The 15,670-nt window shown below is 34.5% G+C and overlaps 1 protein-coding gene across 7 annotated transcripts in view; it reads right to left on the bottom strand.

Moving 5' to 3' along the window:
- Window positions 1-15,670, bottom strand: part of MKLN1 (muskelin 1) — a 380,873-nt gene that overhangs the window by 138,544 nt on the left and 226,659 nt on the right. For all 7 annotated transcript variants that reach the window (XM_074379052.1, XM_074379047.1, XM_074379051.1 and 4 more), the window contains one exon: window positions 4,253-4,322. In XM_074379052.1, coding sequence (XP_074235153.1) covers window positions 4,253-4,322 — 70 coding nt within the window. The remainder of the gene's footprint in view (window positions 1-4,252; window positions 4,323-15,670) is intronic.

Here is a 15,670-nt window from a genome sequence, read left to right on the forward strand (position 1 = left end):
AGGGCCAGACAATTTCTGGTTTACACTGACCCTATAGACATAGCTTGAACGTCTGAACCCAGAACAAGAGGAGTCTACCACCCTACCACACCCCAGGTTCTAGCTTCTAATCTGTATCTACCTGGCCCCAAGGGTTTGTCCAAGGTGCTATTCGGCTTCTTAATGTCTTAGAACTTCTTTAAGATATTCAGTAGAAAAGTGGCTCCAAAGTAGTTCTTTTTGGATTCTCATAGTCTTCTGAATCTTGGCCCTATCACTTTTGAAAAAAAGTTTTGTGGGCACAGTAGGTGTATATATGTATGGGGTACATGAGATGTTTTGATACAGGGATACAATGTAAAATAAGCACATCATGGAGAATGGGGTACCCTAACCTCAAACATTTATCCTTTGAGTTACAAACAATCCAATTATACTCCTTATGGTATATAAAAATATAATAGTAGTTATTGACTATAGTCAGCCTGCTGTGCTATCAAATAGTAGGTCCCATTCATTCTCGTCACTCTTCACTACCTTATTTTCAATACACTACCTTCAAAAGTATTTTTTAAAATTTCACTTCTATTTCATATTTTCTACCTGTACTTAGTGGAAAGCTTTGTCTTATTACTATATTTTTCACTTACAGAAGTTTTATTTGGTTCTTTTTCAAATCTGCCACATCACTTTGAAGTGTCCAATTTCTTTTTTTTTTTTAATATAAGTAGTTGACTTAATTCCTGTATCTTTCAGTAATCTTAATTCCAGTATCTAAAATTCTGGAGGAGGTTCTGCTGTCTACTGTTTCTGCTAGTTCTTAAAAAGTATCTTACTTTCTGCTATACTTAGTTATCTTTCAGTGTGTACTGCTCAATTTCCTTTAATAATGATTTGTGGAGGATGCCTGAGGCCTGGAAATAAAGGTAACTATTTTCAGGGAAGATCTGCATTTGCTTCTGCGGAGAACCTTAAATGTACTATTCATCCACAATCACTTTAAACTAAAATCAGACCACATGGTTTCATGGATAGTCAAGTATTGAGACTTTGAGTACCAAATGTGAACAAAAACCAATACATACCTATTACCTCTCAGGGATGTTTTCTTCTTCATTTTCCCTTCCTCTACTGACTGTCACTGCAATTCTTTCCAACAGCCCCCAGGAGGTGGGATTCTTCTGTTTCATTCTTATTCTGAGAATGAATTGCTTTAAGATCCCAGCTTAAAAAAAAAAAAGTCCCAGCCTTCATTTGTGTGTGTGCTTATGTGTGTGTATGTATGTATGTGTGCGGGTGTGTGTGTGTGTGTGTGTGTGTGTGCGTGTGTGTGTATTTTTCTTTTGAGACCAGGGTATCACTCTGTCGCCCGGCTGAAGTGCAGTGGCACGATCTTGGCTCACTGCAGCCTTGACCTCCTGGGCTCAAGCAATCCTCCAAACCCAGCCTCCTGAGGATTGGGGACTATAGGCACATGCCACCATGCCAGACTAATTTTTGTATTTTTTGCAGAGACAGGGTTTCCCATGTCGCCCAGACTGGTCTCAAACTCCTGAGCACAAATGATCCACCCATCTTGGCCTCCCCCAAGTGCTAGGATTATAGGCATGAGCCACCACATCCAGCCATGGATATACCTATTTTTTATTCAGTCCGATTAGGAACTTTCAGATCAAGAGTGGGAAAGAAATATTATAGCTTACAACCACTAGAAGTGCAAGACTCTTTGCTACGTATCTGTACGTGAAAACTATACCCATGCTGGCCTGGCATTACAGCTCATACCTGTAAGCCTAGCACTTTGGGTGGCTGAGGTGGGCCAATCACCTGAGGTCAGGAATTCAAGACCAGCCTGGCCAACATGATGAAACCCAGTCTCTACGAAAAATACAAAAATTACTCATCCCAACTACTCAGGAGGCTGAGGCAGGACAATCACTTGAGCCCCTGAGGCAGAGGCTACAGTGAGCCAAGATCGCGCCACTGCATTCCAGCTTGGGCGACAAGAGCGAAACTCTGCCTAAAAAAAAAAAAGAAAAGAAAAGAAGAGAAACTATACCTATTCCATCCAACGTGGCAGTTTCAAACTAAATCAACACTGAAATTTGCTTTCAATTTTATTTTTTTTTTCTGGTAAAAATGTTGTTCCCTGAGACTGGCCACAGTAAATCCCAGTTATATTTCAGTAATAACTAGAATGAAGAAAACTAGATTGCATGGTATTTATTTCCATGACAAATTAGTCCTTTTTCATTACAAAAGTTTCAGATAACTCCTACTCTAGGACTAATCACACTGAAATGTTTCAGGGTATCTGACTCAATATCCTTGGCTCATCAAGAGGAGACAAAATTTAGTTCACTACTGTATTCCAAATACCAAAGTTTGGCAATCCATAGATGCTTACTAAGTAATTTTTTAATAAATGAATAAGCAAACCAGAAAGTTAAGAAACACATTAAATTCTACTGCCTTCAAAATAGAGTCCAATAACACATACAGACAATTTCAAAATAACAAAGTTATCATTGTTTCAGTTATGATGACTGAATTTTCTTTTTTTAGAAAAAAAGATAATTCATGAATAAAAAATAAAAATAACCAAATGAAAATCACTAACATACTAAAACTCGAGCACTAAAATTATTAATAATTAAAATGAAAAACTGAATCGAAAAGCCTGATTAAAAACACAATGTAAGTCCATTAATATAGGCAAAGAGATTTTAATGTAAAAAGGAAAAAGCAAATTAAAACCACAATGAGTTAAAATGAAAAATGCACTAAACACTAAACTGACAACATATAAAAAATCACCCATAGAAGCGATGAGAACATGATGCAACAGCAACTTCAATACACGGCAAGTGGATAAATTCTACAACTACTTTGTAAAACAGTTTTCCATTTCCTGATAAAGTTCAATATACATATACCCACCCTATGATTCAGCAATTCTACTCCAAAGTATATATACCTTAAAAAAACTCTTACACATGTGTACCAGAAGACAACACACAAGAATGTTCACAGCAGCTTGTTTCATAATAGCGAAAAATGGTAAAAAACCTAAACGCCTATCAACAGCAAAATGGATAAATTTTGGCATATTTATACATAGGAATATTATATGGCAGTGAAAATGAACAAACTGCAATTATATATAACAACATTAATGAACATTATAATGTTAAAAAAAGCAAGTCACAGAAAATTTTTAAATGACTGAATCATTTATATTTTATTTGTATAAAGTCAAAGCCAAAAAAAACTAAATCATAAAATATGTATATGTTATACCTATGTGGTATTATTTTAAAATGCTTAATAAAACATGAGTTATAGTTATTAGGGAGGGGTTAGAGGGAAGATATAAGAGAGGGCTCATAGGAGGCTTCAAAAGGTAGTAGTTACTTACCATTTCTAAACATGGCTGATGAATAAACAGGCTGTTTTATTCTTTACATTATATATAAAAATTATAAATATATATTATTTAGACATGTATTTTGCAATAAAGCATGTAAACACCAGGTGATCCAAATTGGTAGGCGAGCAGAAAAATATATACATATTTTATATATATATATATACACACACACACACGCGCGCGCGCGCACACACACACACACACACACACACACAGAGAGAAAGAGAGAGAGAGAGAGAGAAATAGAGACTAGATTTCCATGAATTATATTACAATTAAAAATTAAGTATTATTTACCCATCTGCTTTACCTAGCAGAGCATTAATTTCTTCAAGGATATGGATATATGTGTGCCTAGTACATTATAAACATTAATGCTGAAAGCATATAACTGAAAGAATAATTTTAAATTTAGTCAACCCTAGACACTACTTGTCAGAGAAAAGAAATTTAGCACATTGTCCTGATGCCATTTTTAATATCATTTTTAATATTAAAAATATTTAAATAAAATAACAAACTATTTGAGTTCATTTTCCCCATAAGACATTGAGTCAAAGTTTGATTTATTAACATTTTCTTAAACATTTACAGAATAACTTGAGTGTAAGTATTCTGGTAGACAGAAGTAAAAGTCCATGTTTCATCAAATACCACACTGCATTTGCCTGTGAAATAAAAATTATTCCAAAATTTAATATGCAAAAATAGAGACAATAAACATTTACCTCACAATCTCAAAAAGAGAATAAACTATTAGTAGATTTCTGATAACTAATATCAATTGAGTGTTTATTTAAATGCTGACTTCTAAACAGCATTAGTGAATGCATGTAATCTTACCTGGGGAGGATAGTTGCTTTCTGAAGACCATCTTGAAGATTGGTCATTTGGTTTATCCACTAAAATGTTCCTGGAATAAACAAAAGTATTAAAAAATTTAAGTAAACATGAACAGGCAAAACAGGAATAATCTACCAAATGCTGAAATTATCACAAAGTTATGTAATATTTGAAAACTGAGTAAGAATAGAAAACGAAAGAGTAAGAAAAGCACAGAAAGCTTCTAGTATAGGTAAGATTTTAAAATATGACAAAGGTGGCATTTCCAACAACAGAGAAAAATATTTTCCATAAGCTAACTTTTCTTTAAAATAAAAAGTTCTATTAATACTTTACACTAAGTGACAAAATGAACCTTAGAGATATGTATTTAAGAATTTAAGGTAAAAATAGCTGGGTGCAGCGGCACATGCCTGTAACCTCAGCTATTTGGAAAATGACTTGAGGCCAGGAGTTCAAGGCCACAGTGCACTACGATGGATCATGTCTGTGAACAGCAACTCCAGCCTGGGTAACAGAGCAAGACTCTGTCTTAAAAAAAAAAAAAAAGAATTTAAAATAAAAATAAAGCAATAAAACATATAGAAATAAATAAAATCACATATACATATTATACGTAGCATAGATATTATATTGCATGCAATCATATTGCTATATTATATATTTATTACATATACCACAAACGCATCATATAGAACATAATGTATGTATATTTTATACTATATAAAGTCAATTTTTTGAATAAGACAGACTTTTAAGCATACCATCAAAAGCAGAACTGTGAGTGGAAAAGGAACGGATATAAGTAACTTTAGAAGATGGTGATTTCACTGGAAACTGTAAGGCTAAAGGCAAGCAGAGCTTTACATAAACACTGCTTGATTTGGTAAAGTTGTTTTTCACAAGGAATATGGATTAATTCTGAAACATTACACACATATTGGATTAAACAAATAAGCAAATGGCTGGCAGATGTGAGAGCCAGGTTTCGCCCTTTTGGAGGGGGACGTTACAGTTAAGCAAGGGGACAGAGGGCAGAATGAACCCTGTGGTAATGGATTAGAATCAGAGACATCAGGGCAAACTTGTATTTACCCTAATATAGATATAAATAGATAAAGAAATCATTATAGGGGTGTGTGTTCACAAACAGTATTTTCTAATTCTGTCCACTGAGGGGGACTAGAGGCAGTCACATACCAGTACCCAAAAGCACATCCAGTACCCTGATATTTGTTTCTACATACCATTCACCAGTAAAAGAAAACAGGAGTAGTTGGGAGAAATGGCTGATTCTAGAGCTGGGTAAGGGAATACAGAAGATAAACCTGGAGCACCTTATACCAGAAAGAAGTGTTTTAAAAAAAGGAAAAAGAAAGGGGGCAGTATGGATCACGTCAGAGGGTCACAGAGACTGGCCAGCCAATGCTAAAAAAATTTAAGCAGTAAAATATCCATGAATCTATATTAATAAAAACAACCCCAGTTTAACCAGCAGGAAAACATCAGAGGAAAGTTCAATCAAACACATGAATAGTAATCCTCCAAACTCTCAATATAATAAAAAACAAGGAAAGATTGAGCAACTGTCACAGACCAGAGGAGAGAATGAACATGACAACTAAATGTAATATAGGATCTTGAATCACAGAAAGAGTATTTGTGGGAAAACTACTGAAATCCAAATAAAATGTGGCATTTAGTTAAGAGTAATGTACTAATGTTGGTATCTTAGTTGTGACAAATGTATCATGGTAATGCAAGATGTCAGCAACAGGGGAAACTGCGTAAAGAACATATACAATAACTCTAAGCCATCTTTGCAACTTTTCCATAAATCTAAAATTATTCTGCAATAAAAATTAAATTTTTCAAAAGTGAGATCTATACTGGCAAAGAGAAAGTACTTAGTAAGTGAATTATAGATTTATTTATACCATCACAAATAATAGATTATCAAAAATAGATGAATGAATTTAAAAAAAAAAAAACAAAGTATATGGAAAAGAACTGCCTTACACATATGTTCCACAAAGGCAAAACATGTACATAAAACAACTTAAAATCAAATTAACAGGCAAACAGCTAACTAGAAAAAATAAAGGCAACATAAAATTGTTGCCTATTTTTATAACATAAAAGGCAACATTGGGCTAATTAAAATTTGAATAAAGAGCATTTAAATATAATTATTCCATATGAAAATGCCCAAAAACCAAACATCCATAATCAATAATCAAAAATTGGAGATTAAGACAAACATATATTGCTCCTATAAAGTTAGGCCCAAACCTCCAAAAACAATCAAATTTTACAATTATAACAGCAGCTGTTGGCCAGAGCTGGTAAAATGTTACTCTCGTGTTTTGCTGACAGGAATACAAATTCATATAACTTTTCAGGAGAAAAATGTAATCTATAGCAAAAACATTTCAAATAGGTACATCCTTTAAATAAAAATGATGACAACCATGACTGTTTGAGTCCCAGACACTGTTCTAAGTGCTTTCTATGTATTTGAAGCATACAAATTAAGAAACTGAAACATACTGCAGGAAAAGGGCAAAAAAAAAAAAAAAAAAAAAAAAAAAAAAGCAAGAAACTAAAGCAGACGGAAAAAATTAATTGCCTAAATGTATACATCTAGGTAAGGATTTGAACCCAAGGCAGTCAGACTACAAAGTCCATGCACTTAATCACCACAAGATGCTAAAGCCTCAGAATTCTTCCACTTCTAAGAACTTTATCAAAAAAAAAAAAAAAAAAAAAAAGAAATCTAGGAGATATAAATCATCCTCATTCATCAAAGCACACTTTAGAAGAGGAAGCTGTAAACAAACTGTCTCACAATGGAGGATTAATTGAATTATAACATGTCTGTACAGAATACCATATAATTATTATGTGTTCTACAGCTTGACTTTAATGTCATAGGAAAATGTTCAATACAGAGTAAGTGAAAGGGAAAAGTAGTTAATTGTGTAAATAAAGAATCAAGTGTTGCTAAGTAATAACATCATACACAGGGAGAAAAGATAAAGAACATATACTAAGTTATTAATATAATTCTCAAAGGGAGACTACAAGTGATTTTTTCTTTTGTGCTTTTTTGTGTTTTTTCAAATTTTCTAAAATTAACACAAATTCCTTTCGTATAAGAAAAAAACCTTTTTCCCAAAAAAGAATTAGAAAACACAGGAGATAGGCCAGGTGCAGTAGCTCACGCCTATAATCCCAGCACTTTGGGAGGCTGAGGTGAGCAGATCACCTAAGGTCAGGAGTTCAAGACCAGCCTGGCCAACATGATGAAACCCTGTCTCTACTAAAAATACAAAAACATTAGCCAGGCATGGTGGCAAGCTATTGTAATCCCAGCTACTTGGGAGGCTGAGGCAGAAGAACTGTTTAAACCCAGGAAGCAGAGGTGGCAGTGAGCCGAGATCATGCCATTGCACTCCAGCACAGGTGACAAGACAGAGACTCAACCTTAAAAACAAAAGCCACAGAAGACTGAAGATATGAAGTGAGTTTGAAAAAGACTACAGTACAATTAAAAGCTAAAGAACTAGAATTTTTTAAAGTTACACTGAGATGCATGTTATAAAGCGCAAAGGAAAACCTAATACATTATAACTATGATAAATTGGAACCACAAAAATCATGAAGTATAATAAATTTGGGGAGGAGAATATTAGATGTCATGAAAGTGACGTAGTTCCTTCAACTTTCACAGTTCCTACGAAAGAATCGTTTTTCTGAAGTTGACAAAAAGAAAAAATAATAATACTATTTAAAGTTTAAAATTAAGCAAAGATAGAAATAAAAACATATCACATACCTTCTAAATTATTTGAGACAGAATATCAAGAAGGCAATAGGGAAAGACCCTGTCTCTAAAAAAGAAACTCAACAAGAAAACCATATAGCAATAAGCAGAAAAGAAAAGGTTAAATAAAGGCACAAAACATCAAAAACAAAAAATTTTAAATAAAATAATATTAATACCAAGTGTCAATAAAACCCTAAAATAACACAGTTAATTTATCCTTTGGATTTGGGTGAATAAGTAGACACATTACTATCTACAAAAAGGCCACATACTACAAGGTGACTCATGAGAGATAAAAGATATAAAAGCAGATGCAAATTTTGTAAAACTACGAGGAATAAAAAAAGCAAAAAGTATTAACTAGGTGAAAACATCAATTGTATAATAACAGAGTTCAAGCCATCATGGTGACATAATTTGCAAATTGTAATGAATCAAATAAAACAAAGATAAAGCAAAAACCACAGTAAATATGAGAAGAAATTGACTTAAAAAATAGAAGATTAATTTCTCATCCTGTGGCAAGAAGTTATTTTAAAAAAGTAAAAATAAAAAATAGGAGATTAACAGCTCTCAGCAACTGGAAAATTGGTAATATATATATTATATATGTCAAGTATAATGTAAAGTATTGGTTAAGATAGTGGTAAAGAATAATGTTATTATCAAGAAAAGTAAAGGAGAAACAGGCTTCAATGACACAAGGAAGCTAGCCAAGTCATAATCTGAAAAATGAACAGATGGACCACTAAATGCAAAGTCAAGGGGGCCAAACAGTTACAATATGTTTTGGTCTTGTGAATTTTGACATACCTATTGATAGCCCATTGGAGATACGGCAGTTGGCTATCTGGGGCTGAAATTAAAGGAAAATATCAGTGCTGAATAAAATATACTCTTCAGAGATGTCAATGTATCAATGCTATTTAAAGCCACAACATTTAAGTGAGATGACTTAGGGAATGAAATAGAGCTCAAAAGAAAAGCATGACTGATTATGCTCTGGGAGTCATTCATTTAGGAGGTCCACACGAAAAGAATGAAGCAAAAGAAACTGAAAAATATCAAAGATAAAGAAAATAAAAACCTAGAAAGTGTGAATACTAAGTGAAGAAAGTATTTTAAGAAGAAAGAAAAGAAAACGTTTTTGCAAAATGCTGCTGATTAGACAAAGACTGGGTGATTCATATTCATAAGCCTAAATGCTGCCATACACAAGGTACTTAATAAACATTTGATAATGATGTGAACAAATAAATAACACTAAAAAGAAAAGAAAAGAAAGTAGACCCACCAAAGCATAAAGCATATTAATCCCACTAACTTAAGCTCATGCTAAACTGAAATTAAAATTGAAAAAACAACAACAACAACAGACCAGAAACAGAGTGAAGTTAGCCTAGCGGGGTTGGAAAGAGAGCTTGAAGATACTCCTGCTGATCTCACAGTCCCAGCACTAAGCCAACTAAGTATCTCTCCTGGGTCCAGCAGGTTACGGAGGACAGACTCAGATCTTTAAGAATCTTGACAAAAGTTTGGCCCTCGGAGAAGAACCATGAACTCCTTGGATACTTCTCTCCCCAAGAGTCAGGCATCAATTGCATAAGCATTGCTGTGACAATCTGCTATCTCCCTATCCCACTAAGAGCTTCAGGAGAGGTAATCTGCCCTGAAGGTGGAAGAACTTGCCCTGTCAGCTGAAGTCATCTAATTGCTGAGAGGTGTCCCTGGTGACCCACAGATACCTAACACGGGAAGTGGTATACCAAAAGCCACAAGACAAGCACTGCTGGACTGCCAACTATGTGAGGTATACACACTTTCACCCAAGGAGTACACAATGTAAAAAGTTTGTATGGAAAAATAAATATACAAAAAGGGGAATAGTGAGAGAAAATCATCTTATTACTTTTAAAATATTTTTTGAAAAGAATTAAAGATTTTAATTAAAAAAAGATTCCTTTAAAAAAACACACACACACACTTTAAATCCTCTATAATTAAAAACCAAAAGGACTGGTATAGGAACAAAACAATAGTCCAGAGAAACACAAACACAGAAACTACACCCAGTGTAGATGGAAATTTAATATTAGATTAAGGTGATATTTTAATTCAGCAGGAAATGATAGGTTCATTTATTAAATAATACACAACTGAATACCCATCTGAAGAAAGTAAGTTAATCCCTGTCTAATATCATACAAAGGTAATCTCAGGGCTGGGTGCTGTGGCTCACAGCTGTAATGACAGCACTTTGGGAGGCCGAGGTGGGTGGATCGCCTGAGGTCAGGAGTTCGAGATCAGCCTGACTAACATAGTGAAACCCCATTTCTACTAAAAATACAAAAAAAATAGCCGAGTATGGTATCCTGGACTTGTAGTCCCAGCTAGTCGGGAGGCCAAGGCAGGAAAATTGCTTCAACCCGGGAGGCGGAGGCTGCAGTGAGCTGAAATCACACTACTGCACTCCAGCTTGGGCAACAAGAGTGAAACTTTGTCTCAAAAAAAAAAAATAATAATAATCTCAATTGAAGATTTAAACATACACATTTATATAAAAACCCTAGGGGAAAACTTTGGGGCAAATACATACAACCTAAAGTGTTAGAGAGATTTTTTTTGCCAAGAAACACATAATCTGTAAAACAAAAAGTAACTGATTACATTAAAACTTTTAAATTTGTGTTATTAAAAGTCCCATGAAGAAAAACAGGAGACAAGCAATAGTTTGGAAAAAAAACTTTGCAACTCATATGACTAATAAAGAATTCATATCTAAAGTATGCAAAACATTGTTACACTTGATTAAGATGAACAGAACTGAAAATGAGCAGAATGCAAGTCACTGAAGAGTCATTTAAAAAGCCAATAAACTAAGACCAAAAAAATTTCTCAGAATCCCTGTGTATTGTTTGTGCCACGGAAAAAGACATGAAAATAGTAAGATAGCCCTTTTCACCCCTCAAACTGATGAAATTAATCCCTAATTATCAGAAAATTAGAGAGAAAAGATGAACATGTGCATTATCCTAGCCTTTATGGAAAGTACACGTGTAAAATCTATTAAAATCTAAAATGTACACATTCTTTCACCTAGAACTCTCATTTCAAAATCTCTCCCACAGAAATAAAATCACTAGTACGTTGGGACATACATATAAAGATGTTTGATGCAGCATTTTTTGAAGTAGAGGGAAATGATCAAATAAATTATAGAACATATATCATGGGATGTTACACTACCATTATTAAAAACTTGGAGGGATTTCTACAACGCAAGATACAAAGAAGCACGCATGATTCTGTTCTTGTTTTAAAAACCTGTTATATATAGATATGTGTGATTATACAAACAAGTTGGTATATGATCCAATTTTTATCAAATTATATAAAGCTAGTACAAGTATTAGCCCAAAATGAGGCATAAATATCATTAAGAGATTTTACTGATTTTCTTGTATTTGTCATATTACTCAATTTTATCAGCATATACTATTTATAAAAACAGTAAAAATAGTTACTGTAGAAAATAATAGTTGACTTGACAGCAAACTTTCTGCATATATAGCAAAGTGACTTGCAAGCTGATATGGTTTGGCTCTGTGTCCCTGCCCAATCTCATGCTGAATTTTAATTCCAAATGTTGGGGGAGGGACTTGGTAGGAGGTGACTGGATGATGGGGGTGGATTTCCCCCATACTGTTCTTGTCAAAGTGAGTGACTTCTCACAAGATCTGATGGTTTAAGTGTGTGGCACTTCCCCACTTACTCTCTCTCTCTCTCTCTACTGATGCCAAGAGAAGGTATTTGCTTCCCCTTTGCCTTCTGCCATGACTGTAAGTTTCCTGAGGCCTCACAGTCATTCTTCCTGTTAAGCCTACAGAACTGTGAGTCAATTAAACCTCTTTTCTTCATAAATCACCCAACCTCAGGTAGTTCTTTATAACAGTGTGAGAACATACTAACATGTTCATCAGAAAATCAAATCAGGCTCTACTTTTCCATCATTCTAAAGACATAGAAAAAGACAGTAAAGAAACTCATAAAAGATCATTGTCTCTTAAAAATTTTAAATGATGGATCTTATTCCAAAACATAAAGTAAGATCTACGCTGTTTTCAATTCTTCCTCCTATGATGTCGCTCCCCTCAACCCATTTCCACTCTCCTGCAAGGCAAATGAGAAACCAGTTTAGGACAGTGACTATTAACATCAGCTCCTCAGCAACAGTAATAGAGCCTATTGCCATAGTAGTATTCTATAAAAACATATTCAATATTATCCTCACTTGTATTACTTTCCAAAGACTTATACAATTTACCATCACTAGTGGTATATATAGCCTATCCTCCTTCAAATTCTCAGGACTAAGTGCGAGATGTTAAGCTCTCACACCACATATGTCAATCATGGTATCAATTCAACATCCCTTGTTTCTAAAAACAGAATACCCCATCCACAGCCTCTACTGAAGGAGCAATCATAGGCAATATGCATTGTACCTCTGACTTTTACTTAGGACTATTTCAATGATGCTAATCTTGGCTGGCTATCTCCTGTGACAGGAAATGGGATGGGCCAGTATGAAAATAAAATTCTATTTTTTTTTTCCCTGAGATGGAGTCTCACTCTGTCGCCCAGGCAGGAGTACAGTGGTGTGATCTTGGCTCACTGCAACCTCCACCTCCCAGGTTCAAGCAATTCTCCAGCCTCACCCTCCTGAGTAGTTGGGATTATAGGCACGTGTCACTATGCCCAGCTAATTTTTGTATTTTTAGTACAGACAAGGTTTCACCATGTTGGTCAGGCTGGTCTTGAACTCCTGACCTCGTGATGTGCCCACCTGGGCCTCCCAAAGTGCTGGGATTACAGGCATGAGCCACCATGCCTGGCCTGGAAATAAAATTCTAAGACAAAAAATGCGTAAGTAAACAGAACTAGAGAAACAGAGAAGAGAGATACCAGGTAAGAATAATAAAAGAGAAATAAGGCAGTAGGTAGTATAATAAAAATGCAGATCTAGAAGAGAAGAAGGGGTATCTTGACAGTGCACTACAGGAAATAAAAGGGAATAGAAACTGGTGGTTTTTCAGTTCCAGTTGCCAGGAGTCACTGCTCTGGCAACCAAAGCAACTACGACCACAACGCACTTCTAGATACCCATGACTTTCATTTACACTAACATCTAGAAAAACAGAAAATAAATTTTATAAGACACAATTAAGTATCAAAACTATCTGAATCAAATAATAATGAATATTTGCCAACTGGAGTTAAATTAAATTTCTGTCATTTAAAATGTAAATAATAACTGAGAACTGGTCAAGAAGAACTGAAAATAGAGTTGGGTTAAAGATTAAAACGGCTATTTCTATCAGGTTAATTTAATTTTAAAATGCATATTTTCATTCCTAACAATGCTGGATGAAAACTGAAATCAACAAAAATGAGTAATATTTTAAGTCTCTCATATACAGACTACAAAGGCTATGAGTAATTAAATTCTTCTATTACAACTTAAAATTTTTACACTGATACACAAATGGAATACAGTTTCAATTTTTTCCAAGTTATATGCCTCTATGTTTGCATATTTTTAAATCTACTATAGTGCATATACTACCAACTAAATGTCAGGAACAAACTATTACAATTCACCCTGAGAAGATAATTTATTAAACATTTTAGGTTTCAATTCAAGTCAGCAAATTAAAAACCATTCTTGATTACATGTCTTAAACCTTAAGCTTGCTTAGCAATAATTTGAAAAAAACCTTTCAAATTATTACTCTTGTTTTGTTTTGAGACAGAGTTTCACTCTGTCGCCCAGGCTGGAGTACAGTGGCATAATTGGCTCACCGCAACATCCGCCTCCCAGGTTCAAGCAATTCTTTTGCCTCAGCCTCCAGAGTAGCTGGGATTATAGGCACCTGCCACCATGCCTAGCTAATTTTTGTATTTTTAGTAGAGACAGGGTTTCACCCTGTTAGCCAGGCTGGTCTTGACCTCAAGTGATCCTCCAGCCTCAGCCTCCCAAAGCGCTAGGATTACAGGCATGAGCCACCACACCCAGCCCCAGATACTACTCTTAAGAATACTTAAATATAACAGCAGCACTTGGGCAAAAAATTGAGTATTTAACATTCTTGACAACGGCTGCTCAGGATGCTTATCAGTAAGCCCAGCCAACTTTAAGCTGAAAGTTTTAGATACTTTAAAGCCACATCTAATTTTTATATGAAGAAAAGTCACTCAAGCAGAGTATTTTTAAAAGTATAGAAGGATGTTTTCCCTTTGGTAGTTTAAAAACATCCTTCTAAAGCCTGTGCCCTTTTCTTGAATTATGTGATAAAATGAATCTTAAAAAAAAAAAAATCAACTTCAGCTAGAACTCTTAAGACTTTAGAGTTTGGTCACTAATTGGTTAGATAATCCATTACATAATCTCTCAGGACTTGAATTATTTTATCCGCATTACAAGAGAAAGATTTAATTCCTTAGTCTCAAATTTCTTACAGCTCTAATCATGGCAGTTGAATTGCACAACTCTAGGAAACACTATTCACGAAGGCCAAGTTAACATTCTACATTTCTATGAAAAGCTTTCACATCCTTCATTCAAGGTATCATGTATACTCTTCCTCCTACACAGAAGTCAGTAATAACAATCAATCAATAAATTATAATAGAACTTCCATTACACGTGAACACTCTGCTAGGGTTAATACCATACCAGAACAAGAATATTATCTGTGGCCAAAGGGATTACAATATGTTTTTTAAAAATAAAAAAAATACACATAAAATTTAAGAAACACACACATAAAAGTATACAATAAAGTCCACACACCTACGACCATCTGATCTTTGACAAAGTTGACAAAAACAAGCAATGCAGAAAAGACTCCCCATTCAATAAATGGTTTTGGGGTAACTGGCTAGCCATATGCAGAAGTTTGAAGCTGGACCCCCGCTTACACCATATACAAAAATCAACTCAAGATGGATTAGAGACTTAAATGTAAAACTGAAAACTATAAAAACCCTGGAAGATAACCTAGGCAATACCATCCTGGACAGAGGAACAGGCAAAGATTTCAAGACAAATCTAAAGCAATTGCAACAAAAGCAAAATTTGACAAGTGGGATCTAATTAAACTTAAAGCTTCTGCACAGCAAAAAAAAAACAACTATCAACAGAGTAAACAGACAACCTACAGAATATGAGAAAATATTTGGAAACTATGTATCTGACAAATGTCTAATATCCAGCATCTATAAGGAACTTAAATTTACAAGAAAAAAAAAACATTAAAAAATGGGCAAAGGATATGAACAGACACTTTCAAAAGAAGACATACATGGCAACCAACAAGCATATGAAAACAAGCTCAGTATCACTGATGATTAGGGGGAAATGCAAATCAAAACCACAATGAGATACCATCTCACACCAGTCAGAATGGCTATTAGTGAAGTCAAAAATGACAGATGGGGATGAGGTTACAGAGAAAAGAGAACACTATTACTGGGAGTGTAAATTAGTTCAACCATTGTGGAAAGCAGTATGGCAATTCCTCAAATAG

Source organism: Saimiri boliviensis, chromosome 10, assembly GCF_048565385.1.
Source record: "Saimiri boliviensis isolate mSaiBol1 chromosome 10, mSaiBol1.pri, whole genome shotgun sequence".
Classification (NCBI taxonomy): Eukaryota; Metazoa; Chordata; class Mammalia; order Primates; family Cebidae; genus Saimiri; species Saimiri boliviensis.